Here is a 27,774-nt window from a genome sequence, read left to right as displayed (position 1 = left end):
ATAGCAGTTCACTGCATAAAACATCAGTTGCTTCCAAAAGCAGTTCTTAAAATAGACTTTGTGAATATAACCCTAGAAGTAAAAGTGCAGCAATTTAAATGACCTCGGTACTACTTCATTTTTTAAAAAATTAGAATATATGTGTGAATTAAATAAACACAGCAGTAGTGAAAGTTTCAAGATACAGCTGTGGCATGGAACTCCTGCAATGATTCCGTGTTTTACTTTGCTATGCAATTTTTAATTTAAAGAAATGGAGAAACCCAGATATTTCAATATCAGTCTTAAACCTTTTTATGACTCTTCTTCAAATTACTTGCTCAAAGAAGGATAGTTTTGGTCATCATTCAGTATCGTTTACTGTTTTGTACAGCAGAGTGCAAATCATAAACTCATTGCAGAGACCAGATATCCAAGAGAGTGCTCTCATGGGAAGAGAAGGAAAGAGGTACAGAACAGTGTTGTGTGGGTTTTTAAATGCATGAGCATTTTTGCAGAGCCAGTATGTAACGAATAATTAAGGGACTTAATTCAGTTGAGTTGGAAAGCTTAAACTTATTTCACTAAATTTTGATGTTGAGGGAGAAGTAAATGTCAGAGATATAGAGAAACCAATACAGAAAAATAGATATACGTAGTTGTTGCAAAAGGAAACTGAAGAAATTGGAAGTAATTTGACCTGATGGAAGCTGGGGGGAGAATTGCCAGTTGCAGGATTTCAGAATCCAGCATTCTGAAGTGGATGTGATACTAGTTAAAAGAAGGGAACCTTTGCATCCAGTGAAAGCAGTGGGATTCTTTCTGTTTGTTGCTCTTTAGTGCTTGTGGGCTGGTGGGGTTTTGTTTTATTTTGGGGGTTGGAAATCAGGTGTTATATTTTTGATCTGGTGTAGGGAGTGCTGAGCAGAGACGGATGGTCATTGCCCTGCCCATGCTGTCCCACCTGCAGCGGCCCCTTCCAGACCCCAACCTGCGCTGGTGCAAGGGGCTGCTCCATCCCGGGTACAGACCTTTGCATTTGTTATGGTTGAATTTTATGAGGTTCCAGTTGGCCCATTCCTCTAGATTGTTTATATTCCTCTGAATGGTGGTCCTACCTTCAAGTATTCCAACTGCAACTCCAAAACTGGGGTCTGTGCAAACACTTTTAGGGTGTGCTCGGTGTTTTCCTCCAGGCTGATAAAGACGTTAAGCAAGAAAGGTTCCATATACACTGTATAGATGGTAGTAACAGAATTATAGATTCAGGGAGAGTGGTAAAAAGATAAATTTAAATTGAAAAAAAATGCATGAGAAGTAAAATAGGTGCTTCTGATGCCGAGGCTTAGATGAGTTACTCAGAACAGGATCAAGAAAAGTGTTTTATAAGTGTTTATGACTGTTTGATATCGCGAGCTAATGTGCAGTTGAAAGTTTACAGCAGAGATAACAGCTAGGTATGAAAAGGGAAATGTCTCTGAAATTAATCCTTGTTTGTGTATAAAAATCTTCCACAATAATATGTAAGCTCCACAGTACCTGGTCTACAGTCCAGGGAGTTGAAGTGCAAGCAGGTAAAACAGATAAAAAGATACAAAGCCCATGTGGTTTTACTTTCACTCATTAGTACTTAGTTTGGGCCCAGAAGGAAGATTTTCACTCTGCAATACTTTCAGGTACCATAGCCACAAACCCTTTACACCAAAGTGGACATTTGGCCTTTTCTGGTCAATGCCTCAGGAGGTTCCCTGGGGGATTTGCCAAGGCCAGAATGCCTTTTGCAGAGCTCCTGATGCAGGCCAACAGGAAAGGCTGGGATAATGGAGGAACATGGAAGGTTTCTATAGCTCCTACCCTCCTCCTGAAAGTAAATCCAGTTCCAGGCTGCAGGACCTTGTCTCAGTCCTGCAGGCATCCCTCTGCACGTGGCTGAATAAGGGGCAGTTTGCTTCCATAAGTGCAGTTCAGAGCACTCCACTGACCTGCCTTCATTTGTTTCAATCTGCCAGCAAACTCTGGATTTCCAGTAACACATTTAGATTGACAAGCTAATACTTTAAAAAAAAAAAAAAAGGGGGAAGATTAAATCTAGAGGCAAGGTTTGAGTCGTGTTGATGTTTCCAGTTGCATTTAAAACTTTATCTGGTGCCTAGCTTTCACTCCCTTAATGAATTATTATTTTAATAGAGTAATAAGATCATTACTTTAAATAATTTTAAAAAAATATTTCCTTTTATTATCATTGTTATCAATGAACATAGCTTACAAAACTCAGGTACAATGATAGTGTACTGTGCCTGCTTACAGTGAAAAAACCACACCTTTCCCACAAAATCTGATTGAAGAGCATTACCATTAGCCTACTAATCCTTTATTAATAAAAATCCATTTTGCTGATGTCATTATTTATGGTTTGTTATCAGAGGAAAAAATTGTTTGTGCAATCCTATTTACTTACTTTAAATATTGTACAAAATGAACTTTCCTCCAGAGATCTTGCACTTAATGATTATTCTAAGACTTAGTAAAAACCAACCTTAATACCAGAGACAACCCCTTGGTTTACATATATTTGAAAAAAAAAATAATCCTTTTGGAGTCAGGTTACCTCAGCCTGCTGATACAGATGTGCAGAGCATTAGCAATTGCTTTTACCTTCCCCTTGCTGTTGAAATAGAAAGCATTTTCATCATTCTTATTCATGTCACCATTTCTATAAAATAGTTGCCAATATTGCAATGAGTGTTCCTTTTGTTCTTAACATGCTGAGGAGAAGTGTTTTCCTTATCTGCTTTAGGTCATTTGAAGCCTTTGTAAAACATGTGCAGCCAAGCAGTGAGGTAGTATTTACTGATATATGAAATTTTAGTCTTTAGTTCATTGAGCAGTTCCCCATGTTCCATGATGTTTTTAAACGTGAGAGTTATGATCACCTTGACTATGTCTGGACTTGGGTTATTATTCTTAATGTTCCTTCAGTCACGTTCCCACAGCTGGTATGATCTCTTACAAATACTCTGTGACTTAAAGCTCCAGTATTCATCCTTGAGGTGCCTTGGCAGTAAGGTATTGGTGTTTTCATAAATACATGGAGATGCGAGGTGCCTACAGATGAGGGATGGTTTAGGGAGATCTGTATTTTCTGAGTGTTCTTTTGGTAAACAGTTAAAAGTTCGTTCTCTGTGTAGCTCTAACACCAGTTGACATTTCTGCACACAGTGATGTTCTCTTGTGCAGTTATCATCAGTGGTTCAGGGCTTGGGAGGATTGCTTTCAATCTTTGGACATTCTAGAGTCCTGTACCATGATTACAGCTTTTGTATCAAAATAAGAACACCTATTTTAAGCTTTTAGCATTTGAAGTACTTTGCCTTAATCTAGACTATCTAATTATCCCTTATGGGGTTTTTGTTTCACATTCTTTTGGCTCAATGTGCCTTCATATAATGCATATAAATAGTCAGGAGTTTCCAGCCCCTAACCAGGAGATGGCTCCTTTCAGGCACCTCTCCTGAGGATTTCCCCTCCTGTTTTAACAGGTAACTTGATTATTGTGTGGTACCTGTGGGAATTGTTTCTAGAAGAAGGAACACTCAGAAAACACTTAACATGTTGTTTTGTTTCAAAATGTGTTTTAGCATCTAATGTGTGTTTGGGATTTGGTTTTCTATGTTGTTTTTCTGTGTTGTTTGGGGTTTTGGGTGGTTTGGTTGGGTTTTTTGTTTAGTTGGGGTTTTTTGGTTGTTGGTGGTTTTTTTTTGTTTTTTTTGTCCCCCCCACCCCCCCACCCCCCCTTTTTTTTTTTTTCTTTTTTTCCTGTTGTGGTTTTTTTCCCTCAGTCAAGCATCTACTGCTAGTCTGGAGCCCACAGCTTGAGAATTTCTGTTTTGCAAACCTCTGTCTCTGCAACTGAGATGGCTGTGAAGGGTGAAGTTAGAAAAAGTTAAGCAAGTCATTCAAATAGGAGCCATCAAAAGTGCTGTACAACAGAGGACCATTGTATGCATTTGCCAGTTGCCTTGTTAAAAATGGTTATAAATGTTTGTTGTGTTTGTGCCTGTGTTTATACATAAAATGGGCAAGGGGGAATCTTTCTTTGTTGACAAGCTGACTTTTCACATCTAATGAGAATTAATAGATCTTGGATAGTAAGAGAAGCTATAGATACCTGCAGAACTTTTATATATATATATATATATATATATATGAAGTGTTCTAGTAATTTGTAGTAAGTACTGTCACCAAAATAACCTTTTAATTGGAAGCAGGTGTAGCATTTTATTGTAAAGTGTGGATTCTCTATTCATTTCCAATTAAAACATCCTCTTGACTTTAGACTTAAGAATGTAATTGATGTTCAAAGTAATTTTTGTCCTTAGATCTGGGACAAATTCCACACCAGGAGAGCAAGGGATGCTTTTCAAGTTAACTATAAGTAGCAGCTTTGTTAGTTACTTAAGAATTTGAGCTAAATCCCTTGGGGAGGAGGTGGGAAAGATGGCAAAAGGAGAAATATTTTAATTGACAAAGTGAAGACACTTGGATACTCTAGAAAAACATGGAATGTATGGGTGAGGTAAGAAAATGTATATGACAAATGCCACCAGTGTGGAATGGTTGTGTGTGCTCATATGCAAACTCACTTTGGTTATTGTTTTCTGGATATTCAATGTCCCTGATTTCCCTCATTTTTAGTATATTTTTATTATGTTTCTCACTGGTTTTTCTCTCTGTGTGCAACACACATAATGAGTTAATAGAGTGTTAACCTTGTTAATGGTAGGGTTAGCCTGGGGTAGCCATAGTAGTGGAGGATTTGAAACTACATGAAACAGCTATTCAGGAATTATTTGGTTCACAGACACTTGCCCACATATGCTTGGGGGAGGAAGAGAAGAAAGTTCTTTCTGCAGGTTTGTCCTCCCTCTTCCCTCAGTTACTGCTGTGCATTCTTCCTGCCAGCGACTTCAGTGCCTTTTAGCCTTGCAAACATTTGATTTGTTATTCAGCTCAGTGTAAGCCTGCTAAGTGGAGGGACAGGAATAGTACCGAGGAAGGAGCCCTCATGGATCAGCCTCTGTTGGAATAGAAATGTTCTTGTTTGACATGAGCATATAAATTACAAGTTCATAGGGTCAATCCAAATATAATGTGGAATTTAGTCCACCCTTACCTCCTGTGTATATGAAGTACATAAGAACATTAATAAATTGTTTTTATAGCACAAGATCTGTGCAGCGATCTGCAAACTGACAAAATACTCCATCTTTTCTTAGATGTACTTACAAATCAATGGGATGGAAGTGTCAAAGGCATGTCTTTGAGAAGCAGGTTCTTTAATACCTCTTCACACACTGACATTATTTTTTTAAAAAATATTGTGTTAAAGAAGTTGTGAGAAGTCCCTTGACTTCTGTGTTTAACATCTTTATAAATATACTCTGAGATTTATTGCCTTGTTGGTTCAATCAGTAGAGTTTTCACAGTGAAAGACATCTGCAAATGCCGACACAACTGCAAGTATAAAAAATTCTGATCTTTTTAGTCTTTGGAAAGCAAACTGATTTTTTTTTCCAGATCATCTTGTGCAAATGTTAATGAAAGCAATAATTCAGTATTTGTTCCTAAATTGCAAAAGTTATAATGGGAAGTTGATTACAGGTAATTCCAGCTTCAGAATTTTCACATTTTGGATTATTTGGATGGGAAAAGCAGTTCTTGCTCCAAATAAGTAATTGGACTAGATAACAGAAGTATGATGCTGTCTTCTTACAAATGAGAATTTATGGCATGGAGAATCCTAGGAGATTCCTGGCAGATCTGAGATAGGACTGTTAAATCCCATAAATCTTATTCAGGATCATGGTTTTTTACTTCTTGACCATCATTAGTTTTGTAGGATCCCAGTCTTTCAAAATTTCGGCCAAAAAAAGGAGGAGGGAGCAAATCTGTAGCGTTAAACCCAAGTTTTGCTAAAACATTTACTTCTGCTGTCTGAGAACATTGGTCTTACAAGATGTCACAGCATGGGGGAAAAAACTCCAACCTTTTTCACTAGCTGCAGTCTGTACATACCATTTTTATGATGAGCTGTATAGACTGCATTGCTGCCCATGGGCATAGCATTTCTGGTTAAGTATGTTTGTAGTTTTTCTTCTGTTCTGTTACTTTCTTTTTTTTTTTTTTTTTTTTTTTTCCCCAGTAATAGGATTTATTTGTGTATTAATTACTTATTACACTTAAGGTTAAAAATGTGTCCTACAAGTCTGCAGACATTCCATTTTGTGTAGGTTTGACTGCTTTATTAAAAGGTGTGAGGGTGTGGATGAGTTTGCAGGGCTTGGAGGGATATCGATTGGAGAAGCTGCTTGCAGTCAGAGGACTGAGCTAAGATGGAGCGAGATGAGATAAAGGTTTAGGTTAGGAAAGTGATTACGACTGGGGACCTGCTAATCACTGACCTCTGTAGGGATCCTGTAGTTTATCACTAATCTCACTTGCACTTGGCATTTTTCTGTGTTGCTGCTTCATTGTTCATAGCTGAGTGAGTAATTTGGCTTGGAATGAACAGGAGGAGGGTGCTGCAAGTCCAGCAGCTGCACTTGTTGGCACTGGCTTGTTAAACATCCTCAGTGCAGCCAGCAGCATGCTTGGCACACAGCAGCCAATAATACTTAAACATTGTCATGAAGAGAATAGGAGGTCATTTGTTTAAAGCCATTTCTTCAAATTGTGTTGCTCCAGATCTCTGTTTTTTGTTTCCAGGAGTTCTGGTCTCAAGTATCATAAGGAAAAATGTATGTTGTATTCACAATATGCATTATAGATCTTTAAAATGCTAGAGAGAAGATACTAAAACTGTGGCAGCCTTTATTAATGAGTAGGCTATAGAGCAGTAGAAAAAGAAGAAATAATTCCTCTGCTGCTGTGGGAAATGCATAGATATATAGTAAATTTTTTTATGGCTGCTTGTGTCAGTCTTGTCTCAAGACAACACACCAAGTCCTCGGAGCAGAGATAGATTTGTGTTTGAATCAAACACAATGTTTTTTCACTGTGTTGAATTACTGAATAAGAATTTTTAATGCAAACAAAATAAAGGAGTAGACCTACAAGAATCCTATTCAGAATCTTATAAACTTTGTGTACTTTCTACCCCACGGTAATTTGGAAAGCAGTATTGATTAGTAGAAAAATGTCTACTTTGTTGAAGGTTTTTCTTGCGTCTTTCATATGCATGCGCCTGTCAGTGTAGCTTGTGCAGCTTGTTCCTTGTTACACTGGATCTGCATATGAAAAATTATTTGAATGTATTCATTCTGTGGGTAACAAAGGCACATACTTTGCTGGATGTGGAGGGGGAGAAAGCGGTCTAATAATTGATTTCTAGCTGAATTACCAACCCCAGTTTAATAACCTGAAGGGAAAAAGAATTTCTCAAACTTGTCAACAATGTTTATAAACTGATTTTTGGGTAGGCTCTCTGTAGGGACGAGTTTAAAGTGTTACCACTGAAGAAATGATGTTTAGGAACTGTAAAAACACGCCTCAGTATTCACTTAAAGCAGATTCTCTGTACAAGTAGGGCAGACATATTTCATGTCTGACAAACACAGCAGCTGCCAGCTGTGGTCACTATAGCATTCATACCGGATGATAAACATTGCTTCGTTAAAAGATGTTGTTGCTTGCTTTCCATATTGCAAACCAAACAAATTCTGAGTGATGCACAAAAAGATCTTCGATCCGTAAAGGGTTAATTCTGTGGGAATTGAAATAATTTTTTGAGAGTTCTGCCATCTTCTCATAAGCCAAGCATTATCTAGAGGCAGTGGGAAAAGGCTGTTTTATACTGGCAGGCATTTATAGCACATTCACTGAAGTAGTTCTCAGCTGAGTTCATGTAATGCTGTTTTCAGCTCACTTTCACTTTGCATCTCGCTGTTTCAGTTCGTTCTGGGGTAAGAGTATTTAGGCTGCACAGCTGTTACACGTACAGACGTATTCTGGAAGACAATTCCTCATGTGCTATTCAAAGGCTATATTAAGTTGTGAGCATATCACATTTAGACAAGTGATTGCAAGAGAAAAAAATTATTGACTAAATACCTATTATTGTTCGAATTGGTAGAGAATGTGTCAAGGTTTTAAATTTATGCAATTGGGAAATATTTGTGGTTCAAAATGCCTAATGTGATTTTCTTGGTTGAGTTTCTGTTAACTCCATAGTCCCTGTTTAAGCCTGTTAGTTGGTGACTAGGTCCTTGAAATTTTTGCTGATTAAAAAAATGAAGGTTAAAAAAACCCCAAACAAACAAAAAAACCACACACACACACACAAAAACCCCCAACTAACCAAAAAACAAAAAAACCCCACCAAAAACCAACCAAGGCCCAATAAAACACATTAATTCCAAGTTATTAAAAAATTCAAATGTCTTGTGAATTGATCTGTCCAAATGTGAAATTTTTGCATATAACCAGCTCAATTGTTTTAAATGTCTATTGCTTTATTCCAAATCTGCTTGGAATGCACGACTCTGGCTTATAGAGCCACTAGGATATAACCTGAAAAAGTTTACCATGATGCTACTTTGTAAGCAAGGCATAGATTTTGCTTCTAAAATGGCAACATCTATCTTTTTTGTTGTGTGAAAATAAAATAAAATCTGAAGAGGAAATAAACTTCATCTGGGCATCTCCTTCACCTTCCCAGCTGATAAGTCTGCTCACCACATTTACCTCCATCTTTACACAAACCTGTGCAAATGAAGGTGTCCAATAAGGATTTTGTCATTTATAGTGTCTTTTGCTCTCCTTCTTCTAATTAATGTCAGGTGCCACAGTGAGTTTCCTTATGTCCCTGAAATGCTGAGCATGAGTGTTTCTGAACTTCCAGCTGCAATGCAAAAGAGATTATTGCTATCTGTGTAGTGGGCACTGACTGAGACAAGACCTGAGAGAGGGTATAACAGACTCAGCTGCAAATCTTGTGGGGTAAGCCTGCAAGTCATTTCAGGGTCTGCTTTGGCTCTCAGTCTCATTGTATTTTTAAAGTTTGCATTCTCATAAGCACTGGGACTCCAGTAAATTTGAATTTAATGTAACCTCTACATTTTTATGCTCTTCTGTCAATCTATAAAGAATATGAATAAATAAAAAAGGTATTTCATAAGCTAAAAACCACCAAAGGGATTCTGCTTTGATATATTTGGCCGTGTGTATGAACTTTATTGGATGCTAGAGACTGCCCAGCATGGATCAGAGAGTGTGGATGGGACCTACCTGTTTGTGAACCATCGAGGAAGTGTCATCTTCTCAAACTTGACATTACCCTCCCTTCAAGTACTTGTGAAGTATTGCTAAAGTATTTTCTGTTTCTGTTGATCAGTAAACCTTGCCTGTGGATTAGGTTACAAAGGTTTAAATAGTGAGAATAGCATTGTTCCTAAGCTGGAGCAGCTGAAGTGTGTTGAGATGACAAGGGGCACCTTGAAGTCTTTACTCTGTCACCTTTCCACGGTGTTGGCAATGAAGCTGTCCTGTGGTATGGCCAGACAGCACGATGCTGGGAAACCTTGCTCTTTTCTCCCTGGAGGCTTCCCTGGACTCAGTATTGTGCTCTAATGGTGCCCAGGCTGGCTCACCTCTGTCCCTCCTTGTGCTGTGCTGCTGTGGACATGCAGCTGCTGACGCTGCTCCAGTCCCACACGAGGGAGCGCAGGGTGCAGCTCCATAGTTTGAAAGGGACCCAGGAGCAGGACCTGAGTGTGGGCTCAGTGTGTGCTGCTGAAGTGTGTGCCTGGTAATTTTTGATGTTAAAAATGTGTACCTTTAACGTTGAGACACTATTGTGAGTTTGAGAGTCCTGTCTAAGTGCTTGCACTGGGAATGTGTTTGGGAGACTGTCTGTGATAGGCACCCTCTCATAATTGATCCTGGTTGTTTTCCAAACTCGTCACTGGAAAGCTAAGGCATTTGAACACGGGTTAAATGTTAATTTGCTCCAGCTAATTTTGATAAATATTTAGGCACTGCAGCATCAGAAAGCTTTGACTTTTCCTGGTCACTTCTTGGACCCAAATTTACTATAGATGGGGCTGTTGGAGTAAGCTTTTCTCATTTTATATGAATCTGCCGTACTTTAAAAATTATAAAATTTAAATAGCACGATTTTATGCGTTCTTATCTAACAATTTCTTGCTTGCTACACAAACCATAATTTAAATCATAATTTTTCTAGCCTCTGTAATTGACTCTTGTACAAATATTTGTTTTAAAGCCAGCCTGGAATACTGCATACTTCAGTCAAAGTTGTTTATCATGTGATATGAGATTCTCATTTTCTGGAAAGAAAATGCTGAGTCTGGTTTAATATGAACAGCATGATTCATCCTACTACTTATAATTTTGCATGCTAGGTATTTTATTTGCTTGGTGCTTGATAGTTGTTAGAGGCAAATTGCTTCAGCAGAAAAATGTTAACTTTTTTTTCCCCTTTGTTACAGCAGAGCTGCCATTTTTCAAGCAGACTATTGCTGACCATACCATTGGTAGCTATCACGATGATAATCTTGCAGAGATGTTGTTCCAAGACACTCAGACTTCCTCTTCCTCCCTGCTTACAAAAGATCCACTATTAAAATGAACAATAAGCATACTTTAGATTTTCCTCTTACGAAATTATATTTAGGGACTTTGGGGAGGAAGAGAGAAAAATCAGAAAAAGCAAAGGAAGTCCTATTCTTGAAGTGCAATTGCAATAACATGGAATTATTTATCACTGAAATGGGAATGTGAAAGAAAGGCTACTTTTTCTTCTTATTGAGACAGGGTAACACACACATCATTTGCAAAGGGAGTGCCTAGTTGGGTGAGACAGCAGTCATTTTCAAATGGGTAGGTGTGCTTAATGAATGCTTGCCTTTGGATGAGATTCTGAGTACTGGTACACGTTTTTTCTGAGTCCTGTGTTATAATTGGGGCAGGCACACGCACTTGGTGTTTTCTGTTAAACACAAACTTGATGAGAGTCCGATGCTTGGCATTGTTCAGCCGGCTTCTGTGCAAGATTTTTTTCCAAGTGTTGATTGCTAAACTTCTGAGCTCTGCTGGAGAACTTGCACACTGAGTTTTCAATCCAAACATGCCATTTTGATGGCATACCTAACAAATATGGCACCAAGTAGTTTTTCTGGAGCTGGCAAACCCATTGCTAATGTCTTGTGATTTCAGGCAGCAACATCAGAAGGCAGCCACGAGTTCTCTGTGTGCTACCTGCATGCAAAGACTGCAGTTATGGCAGAAGATCTGCTTTGCTGCCTTGCCCAATTGTATTGCTTGAGTTTTGTACCTGCTGTACATTAAACTAAAAGATTTTTAAGCATGAGTTTTACTGTTTTGAGTGAAGCTTTTGTTTGCTTTTCATGTGGTTTTATTTTATTGCTCAGAATATTCATTGTCTAAGATGGATACCGGCTAAGTGTTAGTTTCATGTAGGAAGGAGAAATGTTTAAAAGTGTCTCTCTACCTTTGCTTGTTGATAATGGAAATGAAAATGGACGTTTGCCTTTTGTATTTAAATGCATTGAACGGGAATATTTTATAGTATCTGACTGGTTCCAAAAGGAAGTTAATTAGGTAAATATGTCATCCATTACGTAGTGTCGCTTGAGTGTGTTGAACACAGACATATAAAAGCCTGATTTTATTCCTGCTCCTTGATGTTTTTTAAATTTATTATGATGCTAATAGATTTTCTGAATTGCATATAAAAGGACAACTGATGTGGATGTCTAGGGGATTTTAAAAATAACTAATCTTTAAATTTCTTTCTTTTACAGGAAAGACCTCTGACAGAGGACCATTTCCACTGTATGGCAGAGACACAGGCTTACCAGGCTGTCAAGTAAGTACAGAGTTTCTTCATTTTAGAGTGATGATTTCCTTCGTGTTATTTCTAATAAGCCAGACTAAGAATACTTTGATCATTGTTTAAAAGTTTGTTTTGAAGGCACGGGAAGTTTGACTGTTTAAAAAGTATAATTAGCATGTGATTACATTCAGTGTATGTTGATAAAGATTTAAATAACTAATATGTTTATAATTCTAAGAGGTTAATTTGCGTTTATTTTCTCAAAGAGGAATCTTTTTTAAATTTTGCTGTAGGTTGACTGTTTCCTTTGAACTGATATTTTCAGGAGCGTCTTTCTTCTGGAGGATAACATCTAGCATATGAGTTTGACATCTTGGTTTTTAGTCTTTTAACTGGTAGCTTGGGAAGTGTGAATGGGCAGCACCATGTGGCAATGCTTCCCCTATTAAGAAAGGCTCATTCTCCGAGCCTTTACTGCTTCTCTGCAATGCAGATGTGGCAAACAAAGACCCATTTGTAGCTGTATGGGTGAGCTTTCAGCAACATTCTTCCAAAAAGCAGTGTAGCTCTTTACCTGAGAGTTATGGGCTTCACATTATTGCCAGTCTAGACAGTAAAACATTGTATTAGTGTAGTTACTATTGTTGAAATAACTCTCTATGTACTCTATTTAAATATAATAACTTAAATTTGACTTTAACTTAATGAAAGAGTAACATGGAAATTAATTTGCTTCCAAACTAATGTTTTGTATTGGAAAATGGTTTTATGTGAACTTGGCATAAAGTTCCATTCTGCTTTGCAATAATGAGTGCAATTTCTGTTCCATTTCACAGTGAGGAAAATCCTTTTATATCTCTGTATATTTAGGATTGTTTCTGTCTAGGACCATTTAATAATAATTTTTTTACATATAGCTACTTAACCCTACAATCTTATACATGTTTTGTTTCTGTTAACATCACTTTTAGTTCTGTTCATCCCTTTGATAAATTTCTGACTATTTAATCTCCCTCAGGTTTTTGTTTTTGTTTTTTTTTTTTTCCCTTAAAATTTTTAGTATGTGGGGAAAATGTTACTGTAGGTAAATCTGTATTAGTTTTATATTCAGGATAATAAAAAATGAACATAGAGTTAACTTTCAATTAAATTTTTAATCCATTTAATTTCATTTGATAAGTTACAGTTTGTACTTTATTTTGGTCTTTGTCAGGTAAATCTGACAGCATTTGAATTAATTTAACTCGGACTGTGGCGGGATTTCTGAATCTTTTTGAATTTTTGTTTGTTTGTTTGTAAATGCACTGTAGTGTTTGAAATACAGCTCTCATTTCAGCTAGAGTGTTTGAAATCTGCAATAGAGAAGGTCCAAAGTGATCATGAGAGGTCATTGCAATCCAAACGGGGAATCAGCTGCATTGTCCCTGCCGGAGGCTTCCTGTGGTCAGTTCACAAAACAGGCTGGAGATGGAGGAGACTGCATGACCACCCCGGGTTTTGTTTTCAACTACTTAAGTGTAATTACATTAAGTTTCCCTGGTCCCTTATCTAAACATCATCATAATTAAAGCAGCTGACTCTTACAGACAGTGGACATGGAGAAGAATCTATTCTCTTTTAGGTCTGTAGAGGCTGGAAAACCATTAGATGATTAAGATGATACGGAGTCCTTAGAAAAGATGAGACATAACTGGAGTTAATTTTTACCTGGGCGTGTATAGTGCAGGTATATTTTACCAGGGGCTTTGTAACAGGATCTATCTCAGAATGAAATATTAGTAGAAAAGCTTATACTCTGCTCTGAATGTTCTCCGGTATGTTCACAATTCTAGTGAATTCCAGTGCTTTAAATGAGGTCAAGTGCCTCACCTAGGGCCTTACCGCCACGGTAAAAAGAAATTTCCTGGATCTTTCAGACAATACTGTGAATTTTTTGCTAGGTGGTACCTGCCTATTTTCCTAACAAATATCCAGTTTCTGATACATACTTAAAATGTGGTGATCTAAAATTTCCCAATACATTTTTATGGTAATGCTGGCTAGCTTGCTATTCCTCACCCTGTGTTTTTCAGTTTACAGGTTCCATGTACAAAAATGTATTTACTTGTTTAACACATTGCTTCTACCATCTCTAAATTTGTCAGTGCAATTTTGAATTCCAGGCTTGCATTGCATTTGTAGATCCTTATGGGTTATTTGCTTTGTGAGTTTAGTAAATGTAGTCTTCATTTTTCATCCAAGTCACTAATTAAGAGGTGGAATGATGCCCAAAACAGATGCCTGCAAAGTCTCAGTTAATACATTCACCCACTGTTGATCATAAACTCTTAGCTGTTTTTCAATCAGCTTTACTCTGTATTCAGCACTAGTTTTAGTTGTCCTTGGTTTCTTAGTTCACCTGTGAAACGTGGAAGCGGTAAAAGCATTATTAAAATATCAATTATGCAATCTGAGAAGGAAATTAATTTTATATAGTGTATTCCAGTTAAATCAGTATCACTTCTTCATATCTTCTGACATTTGCAGACTATTTCTTCCAGTATTCTTAAAAAAAAAAAAAAAAAAGGAAAAAAAAAAGAAGGAAATTTAGGTTGTTGAGCCACTGTTTTTCTTGCTCCAAAACCAGTGAACCCCACTCTTTTCTAGTCTCTGCTCTGAACCATGAGTTCTTCAAGGACAGTGGCTCTAAGGTTTCTGAAATGGTAAAATGGCAAGAGCCAGTCAGTATTCTGAGTTTGTTATTGGGTACAGATGAATTGAAAATACCTAACTTCTCCAAATACTCTCGAGTCCATCCTTCTCCTACCTCCTTTCCTTATGTCACTGGTGTAGGGGGTATTAATAACCTAGTATGGAAGTGTGAAGAGTTTTAATTTTTACTTTCTGTTGAGTTTACAGAAGGCTGCAATGAAAACTTTCAAGACTACTGTAAACTGCAATGTTTCAGAGTCTTAGTATCATTCTCACCTTTTACTGAAAATAATCTAGGCAGTGATTTGTAGGGAGTTTGCTACCTACAGGCTTTATATTTAGGCTGTAGGAGTTGAAGTGTGATTGATTTTCAATGTAGCTTAAGAACCTGAGCAGTGTAGGTAATAGAATCTGATTCAGCCATAACATTTAGTCACAAGAACGTAAATGTGGCTGATTTACAAATATTTTATTAACAGGAAGTGCAGGTTCTCAGCTTTTCTTTCCATCAGGTGTTTTAAACAAGCCAAAAAGGAACATCCAAAAATACATAGACTCTAAGTGGATGGGTAAAATGACAAATCGAGGCTTATGCAGAGCTGAGTTAGATGAATGTCAAAAATTTTTACCTGGAGGAAGAATTGACAGCTTTTAGAAGAAATACTAAAACCTCTATTTTGCTGTCAGAATAAAATGCAATGGTACATGATTTGACACAAAGTCTCTTTCTGTGTCTTTGAATTGGAGGCAAGGTGGTGGTTTGTGGGTTTTGTGGGGGACTTTGCCACTCCCGTTGGCCATGTAATTGCAGTTTTGGGAAGGGCATCTTTTCACAAATTATAAATCAGGTAAAGGTTAAGTTTTCAAGAAACTTCCTGTAATAAAAAGGGGTTTTGTCACATTTGTGTGATTTAGTGCTGAAAACAGTAGCTTATGGGAAAGAAACAAGCTTAAACTTCAGATACTGAATTCACTACTCCCATTTCCAATATCATCAAAAAGGTCCCCAGCTGTCACTGCACATTGGTTTGACAGGCCTGAGCTCAAAGAAAGCCAGGGGTGTGCACTATTTTTAAAGTGAAATTGAGATAAATGTGCAGTACATGTGTAGCTGTTAGACTAATTCTTCTAATTGTTTGTGTGGGTTTTCACAGAAGGTAACTTTATCCCCAGGAGCCCCTGAGTGCCCTGGGTAATTGGCACGGGCTGCTCCTTCAGCCTCACAGTGCCCGTTCTCCTGTGCCTGGCACAGCCTCTCCCCGCTGGCATCACTGGGCTCAAAACAGTAAATTGTTGGTGACTATCCCCTTAATGTTCTATTTTCATCCTAAACAATCATGCATGAAAAATAGACACGATGGATTTTTTGACATGTGGCGATAACACATTTATCCTCCCTTCATAATAATTTGAAGTCTGCGCAGTATCCCGTGTGTGGGAAAAGAAAAAGGATCGAGTGCTGAATGTAATGGATGCTAGGCAGGAACTCCAGAGGCATTCACCACTTGTGGTTTAAAATGGAGCCTTTTATAAAGAGTTGTATCTTAATTTACTCTATTTTTGTTTCTCGTTAATCTCTATGGTCTCCGTGATGATGGGACACTTCAGAAGTTATAAAACCCATTTAGAAAATCTGCTGCTGATAAAACTAGAATATATGAGTGCTGGAAGGAGCTATGGATTGAATTTACTAAATGCAATTCACTTAGACTACGTACAATATATAGTAATTTATAAAACATCCACTGCTCTATGTACACGATGTATATCCATATTGCATAAGATATATAGCACTACACAGAGAGAGCATATGGATAATCTATATGATACTGTGTACACTACATATATTTTATTTAGTGGCAGATGGATTTTTAACTCATTTTTGCTGCTATTATTATGAAAGTTTTGTATGTGTTGGTAACACACAATAAATAAGGCAGCTTTTTCTTGGATGAACGAAACTCCATCAGAAAGCTGGTCCATCAATATTTGCAGTAATTTTGCTACCCCATTTTCCTTTCAGTAGCCATCAACTCTGCTGTTGCCATGAAGCTAATGTGAGGTGACTCATTTAGCAGCGGATTATTGCATCATTGCAACATGATGTAAGGCACATCAGGCTTTATTAAATTAGCCTGAGTTTTGCAGTATGACAGTAACATTTTATGCACATTAGCACCACACTTAGTGCTCCTTATGGGCATATACTTCAAGTAAACATATTAAGACATGATTTCAGACAACTTTTCAGAATTTACCGATTTCTCCTTTCTTCACAGTTTAACATGGAACTTTAAAGGTTTGCATCTTGTCGCCTGCAAATTTAGCTGTTTATTAAAGAAGAAAATGGCAGCATGTTAGACTGTATTTGTTAGCTCTTACATCCTTAACGGACTAAAAAGTTTATTTTATTTTTGTGCAAAAAATTTGTTTCTTAACAAACACTACCAGAACATTTGAAATAAACCCAAAAAATGCCTTTAGCACCAATTTCTTGGGCAATTTAACAGATGATCACTTCAGCAAAAGAAATGACTGCAAGTGTACGTTACTTTGTCTTTGCATAGTCAGTAATTTGCCTCTTTAAAATTTAAAGAGACTTTAAAGCAGCTTGAGCAAAATTCAAACCTAAAGAACAATCCTGCAATATTGGGGCAAGTAGTATCTCAGAGCTCTCTCTCTAATAGCTGAGGAAGTGTAATAAGGGTACAACTCCAGAAATCTGAGCTGTCTAGGGACAACATAAAAGCTCATTTGTATTGTGCATAAGCAAAAATGGCAACGTTTTTGTATTACTGGCTGGGTGGTGAGGATTAAGCAAGCAAAAGTTCAAACAAGACTATAGATACCAGAAAATAGCACCAACTTAAAAATATTTTTAATATGTTCCATATACTAGTAAGATGTGTATTTGGTGTAATGGAGAAAATTGACTGATTTTAATGTTTTTAATAAAGCATCAGGTAACATTAAAGAACTGTAAGGTTAAGCATACAAATGTTAGGAGATAAGAATGTGCAAAATGTATGTGGGAAGAATAATGAGATTTACTGACAAAAACGGAAAAGTAGAGAAGAATATGAAAAATGCAATTGGAAATACACGTTTGAGAACAAAAATCTTGGAAGTGACAGCAGTGAAGGAAATGAGTGATTGTGAACAGTGGGATAGAGCAGGATTTTAGTGGCATTTGACAGCTGAGATGTTACTTGAAATGTAAGAGTTAGACTAGAAAAAGGTATTTGTAGCACATTGTATTTTCCAAGGTGGTGGTTGTTCCAGTCAATCCTCCTCAGGCGGCAGGAGCAGCCCTGAGGAGAGCGTGGCGGCCTGGCACTGCAGTTGCTCCTAGGATGCTCTGCCAGGGTTTCTGCTAACCAGTGTCATTAAACACCCAGAAAGCTCTTCCTCCTCTCTGCTGGTGTATGTTTGAGGATGCTTTAGATGGATCTTTCCAATGAGGCAGAAAATCACATCATGCTCTGCACCTTTCTGGTGAGTGCGGCCTTAGAAAGGCTACAAGCGGAGGCGCCGGTTGCTTTTCTTCCTTCCTTACATTGTTTTAGAAGCAGTATAGAGAACGTGATGTCTCCTTAAATCCAAGTAATACTGAGTTATGGAAGTATAAAAAAATTTAAGGCTTGTACATGTGTGGGTTTTTTAATACCATTACAACTTTAAAGCTGGAAAACTGATTTTATTTTGTAAATTTTCTCTTTTTAATCTCCCCTTCTCTGACACTTTTGATATCAGGTGTCTCCCTGAAGCAGAATTTTACAGCTGAGCTATCAATCTCTAAGAAATGCAGCTGCTGAAGGAAAGGCTGACACAATGTTAACTGAAGCAGTGACTCTGGATTCTGCCAGCTGATACCATCCTAAAAGATTGGGATGGGGAGAGGGAGATATAGTTTAAGGGCAGATGGAATGCCTGAACTTTAGTTTATTTTGCTTCATTTTACTTCTCAAGTAGAAGCAAGCAATATTAACTTTCTTTTCATCATGATTTATTAGAAGTGAATTACTTATTGTGCTAGTGGGAAAATATCTCCTGTCACTCAGCAGATAAGGAGTCTGCAGAACCTTTTTAGAAAGTAAAAATGTATGGGGCACAGGCTCGATTTCTTCTTCCAGCGCTGGAGGTGACCACCTGAAGTTAATCAGGGAAGACATTCCCCCTGGAATGAAGTGGGTAGCAGGTGTTAGGAATTCGTTATAGTTGGAGGAGGGATGCTATTTATAAAGGGGGAGCAGTTCTGTAAGGAATCATTTTCAATGCCTTTACCAGGCAAACACTTTCTTGTCTTTGCCCTTCTCTTTCTCATACTATTTAGGGCTGGCAAACTTTCTTGCCACCTTTATCTTTTTGTTTATTTCTGATTGTATTTAGGGTTGTGAATATTCTGTAAACTAATATACATGTAATCTTGCATATTGCTACATAAGGAAGTAAAAATAATGCTACAGCACGGAGTGCAGATAAAACTTCTGTGGTGATATGCTATTTGTGTCCAGCTATTCTGACTGCCTCAGAGCTGGGTGCTTCTCAGTTACAAATTTATGGTATTAGTGGAGGATGGGGAAAATATTAGCTCAGCTCTGTATTTCCAGCCGTGCCTGTTTACCTGAACAAGCTGGACTGCCCTTTGGATTTTCCTGAAGTGTGCATTCCTGTTGCCTGTAATTACTCTAGTATGTTAAGCCCCCATTTATCTTCCTTTTTAAATTAATAGGTAGAGAAAGTCCCTTCCCAAACTTCATATATGCACAAATAACTGGTGTCAGGAAGAAGAGAGGCCCTGAGTAGGGCTGGGGATGGGAGTTGGGTGCTGTAGGAAACCTGTTACCGAGCACTGCTTTCCTGGGATGGGGGTGAGCAGAGCTTGGGCACTCAGTCAGGGATGGAAAGGAGCACAAGGCTTGTCATTTACATTCCTTCTTCATGGAACTCAACCATCCAACTTGTATTGGTTTCAGCTGTATTCTGGAGTGCTTTTCGGAACATCGGTGCTCCTGCTGGCACAGGTTTCTGAAGAGCAGGGAGAGAAGGATAACATTTATTCAGGAGAGGGGATTGTAGCCTAAGATATTTCCTGGCACCCTAACATTGAACTGAGCTCTCCCTTGATCATATGTGAAAACATATGGGTTCTCCATGTTAAGTCCTAACAATTAACTGGTTGCTTTATTAATGTATCCTCATCATGGTAATTTTCTGACTTGGTGCTTAGAGCAAGAGAGGTTTTCTCTTGGTTGTGTGGGAGAGGAGAGGTACAGCTTCCATACTGTATACATGAAATGATCTACTAATGGTCTGAAATATTTTTAAATCATTTTGCTGAAGATGCCGAGGGAGGAACAGATGCGAAGATAGTTTGAGCTTTATAATATCCTTTATGGTCTGACTTCTGTAAGTAAGACTCAGCATAAAATCCTTTATTATAATATTGACTCCTCATGCTAGTGTCTTGTAATCATAAAGGAAAGCAAGGAGGGTGGTACCATAAAATTAAAAAATAGATGAATAATCACTCAACAACTTCTCCTGTAAAATTTTGGATTTTTCCAGAAAGTGTCTCTTGTGTAATCACAGTAGAGATGCTGTTCAAATTACTGTTATCATAATGTAGCGAAAAGATTCAAAGGCAAAGGGAGGGGTGCCTGACCTGTAATCACAATGCTTAGTAATGCCTTCCTAGAATTCAGTCAGCAACGCAAAAATACCTTGCCCGGGGGGGATGAAGGAAGACAAGCTGAGCCAGCATAACCTCCGGGATTGGACAGCAACATCAGCAGGGTGCCGCTTTAGAAGCGTAAAACTGAATTTGTAGTCTTGCCAATATGCAGCATCAGTGCGGGGAAGACAATATTGCAAAAGAGAAGGCAGAGACTCTTCAAAATATTTGTATTAATCGGGGTCTTTAAAGACATTTAGATGCAAAGAGAATACAAAATGATTAGTTCCCTTTGCATTTAATCTTTGCTATTCTCACTGCTAAAAAAATCCTATCTATGTCATTCTGAATAAACTCCTTTCTTCTCTCTCCTCTGTCCCTGTGCTCAGTCCCAGTATATTTACACATGAACAGAATCTGCCACAGAAGCAGCCTCTGCTTAGGTACACACATGAATAAGCAGCTCGTGGTGATCCGGAAAAGCTTTGGAATAAAAAGAGAATATATTGATAACCTGATCTTCATCGGTGTTAACATTAATTGGAAAGGCAGTAAAGCTAAATGTAATTTTGTTTATGATGTTGCATCACTTCAGTATTTAGTACCCTAGGTAGCTGGTTTTTAATCCAGTGAGCTAGATTAGCCTGATTACACTGGCAGGATGCAATTGATGGATGACTGTCATTATCTTCTCAAACCTGCATGATACTTTAGGTATAGGAGATGATAATTAAATTTTCAAGAGACTACACTGAGATTATAAGACCTAAGTATTTTTTTAAAATGAGGAATATGTTTGCAATTATCAACATGTTGTTAGAGGATCCTCTCCTGAGATGTTTTATTAGCAACCCCTGATTTCCTTTAAATTGATCAAGAAAAAACAGCTCAAGTTATCATATAACACTTTAGATGTTGTTTTGGTTTTCTAATTCTGATATTTTCCTCCTCCTGAAACAGACCAAAAATGTATCTGATCGAATCTATTGGTAATGGCTTGAAGATGTACAGGTTAACACAATATATTTAATGAAACGTTGTTTGAGACAAAACACTAGAAAGGATCATAATTAATGCCTCATTTTCTGCCAGTTGCTATTGATTACTCATTCAGAGTCCCTTTGTTCTCAAAATGGTAACACTGTATTTCACATTACTATTTGATGATATTCTCAGGATGAGATTCTTTAACAACATGCTGATAATTGCAAACATATCTCTAAAATTTAAATTTAAAATGAATTTACATCATATGTCAGTGTTTTTTCCAAATTCAGCTCCTATTTCAGAGTGCATATTCATTACAGTTTCCAAAGACTGGAGACTTGAGTAAAGTGAAATTCAACACTTTATATCTTAGTTATATTTTTGGCTTAAACTGCATGACGTGGGACTGGAGTGAACGGTCTTTTTGCAGCCCTAACATCTCTACTGGACAAGGATTTCAGAGCAATTATTAGTTAATATCCGAGTGTTGTGCTGGGTTTTCCTTTGGAAACTTTGCTGGGGGATTTTGCGAGTTTACCAGAGTTTGACTTTTCTGTTTTGTTGTGTTCTTTTAAGCCAGCTTATGCAAATTGTCAGGTTTATCTATAAGGCAAGACATGCAATACTGAGACACATTATATCCATGCCCTAAGTTATCCAGATAGCTCACTGTGTAAAAAGGACATGCACATGGAACTTGTGCTCTACCCAGGGCAACATTTCAAGTTTACAGTAAGGCAAGGAATGCCTTGCCATCTGCTCTGTGTAATTCTGAGAAATAGAGAGATGCCAAGTGAGTTTGTCAGCGACTGTGGTGGGATAATGGAGGGATTTGATTGAGATGAATGGTGTTGCATTACATTATTTTGTAAAAGTAAAGTATCCAAGCTCCCAATTTTTAACTAAAAACTCAAGTACTTTTTTTTTTTTTTTTTTTTTTTTTTTTTTTAACCTCTAGACAGTTTTCCCGCTTTAAATAGGTACAGCCTGATTACTAGGCTTGATAGCATAAACCTTATGGAAAGGAAGCTAATGCAAAAAAATGGGAAAAATAAAATCTAGTTGACTGTTGGGGAGGATTTCAAGATCGAAGTTTGCAGTTGGTGAGATGCAGCTCTCATTTCACTGCCAAAGCAGACTGCCTTATTATGCCAGCATAATAGGCCTGTCATAATCAGTTGCATATAATGGCCTAATGCTTTATTCTCCACCATATTATTCTTTTGATAGAAAATAATGAATAATGTAAAGGCACACAGTTGTATTTGGACGAAACTATCGCATAGTTTGGCTATGGCTATGCTGGGAAAATTTGAATTCTTAAGAGTGTTTGCCAATGTTTGTATTTAAGAAAAGAATGTGAACAAGATTTAGATCAAGAAGCACAAGGCTACCTGCCTATGGCAAATATATTTTTTAATAAGTAAAACTTTACACAGGTAGTGTATGGAGTGTGTTTGTTAAAACTGTTTGTGTGCTTTTCTGGACTGCTTGGCTTTCCTGTTTGCATAGAGCCTAAATGTTACAGAGCTGCAAGGGATATTAATATCATGTAAGGACATCTGTAGGCCTTTACTTGTCCATATATATATATATATATTAATTAATATAAAAGTAAAATCAAAGGAATGTTTACCAACATATTAGAATTCTGCTGGCTGGTGTCCTAGAAGTTCATTGAAGGCAGAGCAGTGTTTTGGCACCAGATTTTATCTAAAGAGTCATAGAGTTGGGCTGGAGAGAAGAAAACTTAGGAATTAGTCAAACTCTTTTTTACTTTTATGCTTAAATTCCTTGAAAGAATCAATTTTAAAAGCATTTTAAAAGAAGTTGACTAAGGAGCTTCATTTTATCTCAAGCATATAATTTTGATACAAGCATAGGGTTGATTGGCTTGTTAGTTTGAATGGAAGCGAACTTTGCCTGCATGGAAGTGCAGCTGCAGTGCAAAGTTACTTGTTTCCTGTGACAAAGGTGCAGAAATCCACCCCCTATATGTAGATATGATTCTTTTCCCTTCACCTCATCCTTGCAATGCTTGAATAGATGACTCCCCTGCATTTTATTTTTATGAGAATACTCTAGGAAAGTGACCCCTTTAGAGGATTTGTTGAGATAGTACCCTTGTGAAAGCCTTTCCTATTTGGGTCAGGCCACGCCATTTCCCCTGGGGCTGTCAGATCTGTTCCTTGGTTTCTCTGAAGGGATAAATCTCAAAAGTAAAGCAGTCATGTTTGCATCTTTTTCTCTTTTCTGAATCAGGCTTGCCATGTTTGTAGTTGATTGTAATAAAAGCCTTTTTTCTCTGCTCCCCCCCCCCTTTTTTTTTTTTTTCCTTAGTTATTGAGCATTCATTCCTTAGGGAAAACATTGCTTTAAATAACTTCTTGTGTATCTTGAAACCGGATATACGCATTATAAAATCCAAAAAGGCAAATTTTTAGGGGTGATGCCTGCTTATTTACAACGGTAATACAGACAAGGACTCTGACAAGCTTCAGGAGAATAACCAGTCATTGATTATTCTTTGGTAATTGGATGCATGCTTGGCAGATGAGGTTCAGAATGAGCGTGCGGGTTCTCTGTGGAGAATGCCCCTAACTACGTGTGTAAGTGATCTGCCTCTGCGCAGGGACCTCGGGCACTTGGTCAGGAGAAGCTTGATGCTGATAATACAAAGCTTTTTTGCTATCCTCAGTGGTATTTCTGTATTCCTTTCTTTATCAGATGCCCTTAGGAAAGGATCAGTCCTAATCAATATTTTTTCTCAATTGGTTCAAACAGGCAGAAAAATCAATGAGCTGAACTAATGACATCTATTTTTATTTTCTTTTGGAAGACTGAGGAACAATTATAAAATTCTAAACAGATGTTTCATTTGATTGGGCCAATGTTAAAAGAGGGTTGTGGTGTTGTGTTGTTTTGGTTTTTTAATCCATTTTTATAAATAAAAAAATGCTTACCCAAACACATTATACATCAGAAAACTTCTTCAGTGTGTTGCACAGCTTGAGATTTGCTGTGTATCTACTGTAGTGCTTACACACTAACTTTATGTTATTGTATGCTTTGAAATTCAGCGTCTGGTGAAAATGTCGAATACTGGAATACTTAGGAGTGGCAGATATCATGAAGTAAAGGTTGGAGGTTAAGCCTGGAAAAGATACAGACTCATACCTTTTGGAATGACTTTGTAGAAGTGAATTTAAGAGTTTTCACTGGTTGATTCTTTTTTTTCTTTTTTTTTACGGCATCTGTATGGATCGCATTGTGTTCCCAAGGTCCCTGGGCGGTCGGGGGAGATGCTGGGGTAGCAGGAGGTTGTCTGTACCGTGAATGGGCCCTCGTTCCTAACTGTGGGTGACAGCTGCTTGGAGCGAGCGGGGCTGCGCTCGCTGACCTCCGGAGGTCCCTGCCAGCCTCAGCCGCAGCATTCTGCCAGTCAGGGACCGGCGCTTTGCTCAGCTTCTTGAAATGACAACTATCACAGTACTTCCTCCCTTCCCTTCACCACAGGCTGTGGAAAGAAATTTTCCTTCAGTCCTGAGTATTCTTGGTCAAGAAGGTCAAGTGTTGGCCTGAGTGAGAACTGGTTTCGTTTCTTCTTCTGCCCAGTGTTGGTTTGGAGGAGCCGCTTTTCACGAAACTTTGCCCAGGTTTCCTGCACAGTGTTCACCTCTAAAACTGTAGTAAATGTTTAGAATAGTATCTTTGCTAAATTCAGATTTATACTGAGTAAGCCAGGTATTCTGATGCTCATAATGTTTTCTGCAAAACAATAAAACCTTAACTATTTGACCAAAGCAAAAATGAGAAGACCTTGGAACAGCCCACCAGCAGATTTCCTCCTGCATGTATTTGCTATATACTTTCGTCACCCTATCAGAGTATCTCATTTTAAGATGAGTTTCAGATTAAGAATTCTATTTCAAAGACAATTGTAAGAATAACAATGAAGAAGTTAAGCTGAGAGGAAGCTATTGCTATGCAGTAACATTTTAAATAAATTTTGATCTTCACGCTTTTGTAAAAAATCCTTACTTTTGGGCCTTCTTTTAGTTTGTGATGGGGAGATCCTTTCACATCCCACTCTATTCAATTAAAGTATAAGATTTTCATGCTCAAATTAGTCCTCAAACAACAAAAGAGAGGAATTTCAATGGCAATGCAAAAAGAAGAGCTTATTTTATATGTATTCTGTAACTCTTATCTGAAGTCTTAATTTTCTGCTAATCCCAGTGCACTGCAAGGTAGAAGGGATTTAGTACCTTACTGGGACCTGTATTTCACAACTCCTCACACCAGACAAATCAGTTTTGATGATCCAGTATAACCCCAAAATACATTTATTTACGGATGAGGTATTTGGGGCTCAGAAGGGGACGTGAGGAGGGGCGGGAGCAGTGAGTGCCCTCTGCGCTGCTGCATCCCGAGCACGCTGCAGCACTGGAGCGGTTCCTGCCATCGTCCAGCCCTGAGCGCGTCTGGTGGAACCTGGGGGCACGAGGGCTCCTCCTGGAGAGCAGCTGGGTGGGAAAAGGAGTGCTGGCTTGGGAGCGGCAAGGCTGAAGGAGAAATTAGGCAAGGTTTTGGTATAAAAGTTACTCCAGTTGGCAGTTTCTGTCTGAGCATCACCTGCCAATGCAATGTCAGTGCAGATGAGTCTAAGCAAAACATCCCGTTATCCTGCCAGCTGCGCTTTACCCCCTGTACTGGCAAGGCTGCACCATGTTCTGACCACAGCTGAAGAAATTAAATTGCCTCTGAGGCTGCTGCTTCCACGTGACCTTAAAACACCGGCAGACATTGAGAGCAGTGTGTGTTTAGCTGTGTGCAATGTAGAGTGGATGCTGCTCCGTGAGGAAAGCTGTCTGCACCAGCCAGGAGTGAAACAGTGCATTTTTACCACCTGCTACATTTTCTGTACAGTTCTGTGGGTTTCACTCCAAGTCAGGGTTTTCAGACTAAAACAAAGCTAAGTATAACATCACCTGCGGAAAAACGATGTTTTTCTAAATCACCAACATCCATTTCAGTTTTACAGAGGAAATCCAAATAATGTGAGGTCAAACAATACACAATGCACTTGGTAGGTGTTTAGAATGTTTTTGATTTTACTGCCTGAAAAGGGAACAAAAAGGCTTGTTAGTCTGAAGTTTTTAAAATGTCAATTTTTCATATTCTGTTCATTAATCTACTCTATTATCTTGTCTGCATTTTTTTTTTTTTTTTGGACAATTTTATTCCACGTTTTTGTGAATGTAATCTAAGTCTTGATTTTTAAGTATGTGATAAAACTTAATGTCACACTATAAACTCTTAGCAGTTTTTATCAATTATGTTTATATTGTGTAATAGAAGAGGTGTTATATTGCAAACTAAACAAAGGATTATGATTTTTGTTTAAAATTTAAATATGAATTGATTCTTTCAGATGTTTTCAGCTGAAATGATTATGGTTTCTAGAGGCCCACATCCAAACTTGCTCTGCCTTTCTGAGTTATGCTGTAGAACATACTCTGAACATTGATTTTAAAAAGTCTATTTTTTTTTAACTCTAGAACCTCCACTAAATCCCAGTAAATTCCTATAAATGCCAAGAGCAGTAAGTGCGGTTAATAGTTTGTCAGCCTGGCATATTAAAAGCTGCATTAGTATAGAGCTTAATCTGACTTTTCTCTGTATTCTTTTGTAGTCTAGTCTGCTTAGGTCTGATATGGGGCTTGGGAGTCCAGGTCAGCTGTCATCCTCTGGAAAACCTGGAACACCCTACTACCCATTTTCCAGCACAAATCAGCGCCGACGACCACTTCATGACTCACCAGCTCTTGGTAAGTAACACAGACAGCTTTCAACTTTTGCTCATGATGCTTCTCTGCAGACTTTTTTTTTTTGACAGTTCATTTAATATATGGGAGATTGCTCTGTGCTGAGCAATTGGAATTACACCAAACTGCTATATAAGAGAAAAACTGGAATTATTAACATTTTCTTTGAGATGCTAGCTTGGATTCAACACTGGTCAGTCTGGCTTACAAAACAAACAAGAAGCTCTAATAAAACCCTTAATTGCAAAAGCAATAATGACAGATGGATAGGAGCTGATGACCAGCTGAGTGCCCTTAACCCGTGCCATCATTAACTCCTGGAAATGCCTGACCTTGAGGTCATTACCATTATTTAGTAGGGGAAGGACACAAAGGGGAAACAATTATCCTTTTATATGCTAAAAGTAACTTTATTCAGGGCAATATATAGTTCATTGTAATTGGTTCAACATGCCTTTAAAGATCTTAGCAATTGGAGACTAGTAGTTTATCCTAAAATCAAACTACCTTGCAAAATATGCAGGCAGAAGCATGCTTAAAATTGTTATAATCCTGTGACAGTATTAGTATTTTAATCAGGGGATAACTGGAGGTGAATGGAATTTTTATACCTGGTCATAGATAGTGGTAATATTTTATAGCTCTCTAATGCTGTTGAATCAGAGAATCAAGAATGAGCCAGCTGTTCTATAGTATCTGCTATAAGACTTGTGAATAATTGGGTGTGCAAATTAAAAAAA

General features: G+C 37.9%; 1 protein-coding gene across 8 annotated transcripts in view; it reads left to right on the top strand.

Annotated features, from left to right (window-relative positions):
- TCF12 (transcription factor 12) overlaps positions 1–27,774 on the top strand; it is a 160,289-nt gene that overhangs the window by 78,937 nt on the left and 53,578 nt on the right. For all 8 annotated transcript variants that reach the window (XM_040077414.2, XM_040077418.2, XM_040077419.2 and 5 more), the window contains exons 7-8: positions 11,823–11,887; positions 26,902–27,037. In XM_040077414.2, coding sequence (XP_039933348.1) covers positions 11,823–11,887; positions 26,902–27,037 — 201 coding nt within the window. The remainder of the gene's footprint in view (positions 1–11,822; positions 11,888–26,901; positions 27,038–27,774) is intronic.

This window comes from Hirundo rustica, chromosome 13, assembly GCF_015227805.2.
Source record: "Hirundo rustica isolate bHirRus1 chromosome 13, bHirRus1.pri.v3, whole genome shotgun sequence".
NCBI classification, from domain to species: Eukaryota; Metazoa; Chordata; class Aves; order Passeriformes; family Hirundinidae; genus Hirundo; species Hirundo rustica.
The sequence above is the reverse complement of the archived record's forward strand: the minus strand, read 5'-3'. Positions and strand labels throughout refer to the sequence as shown.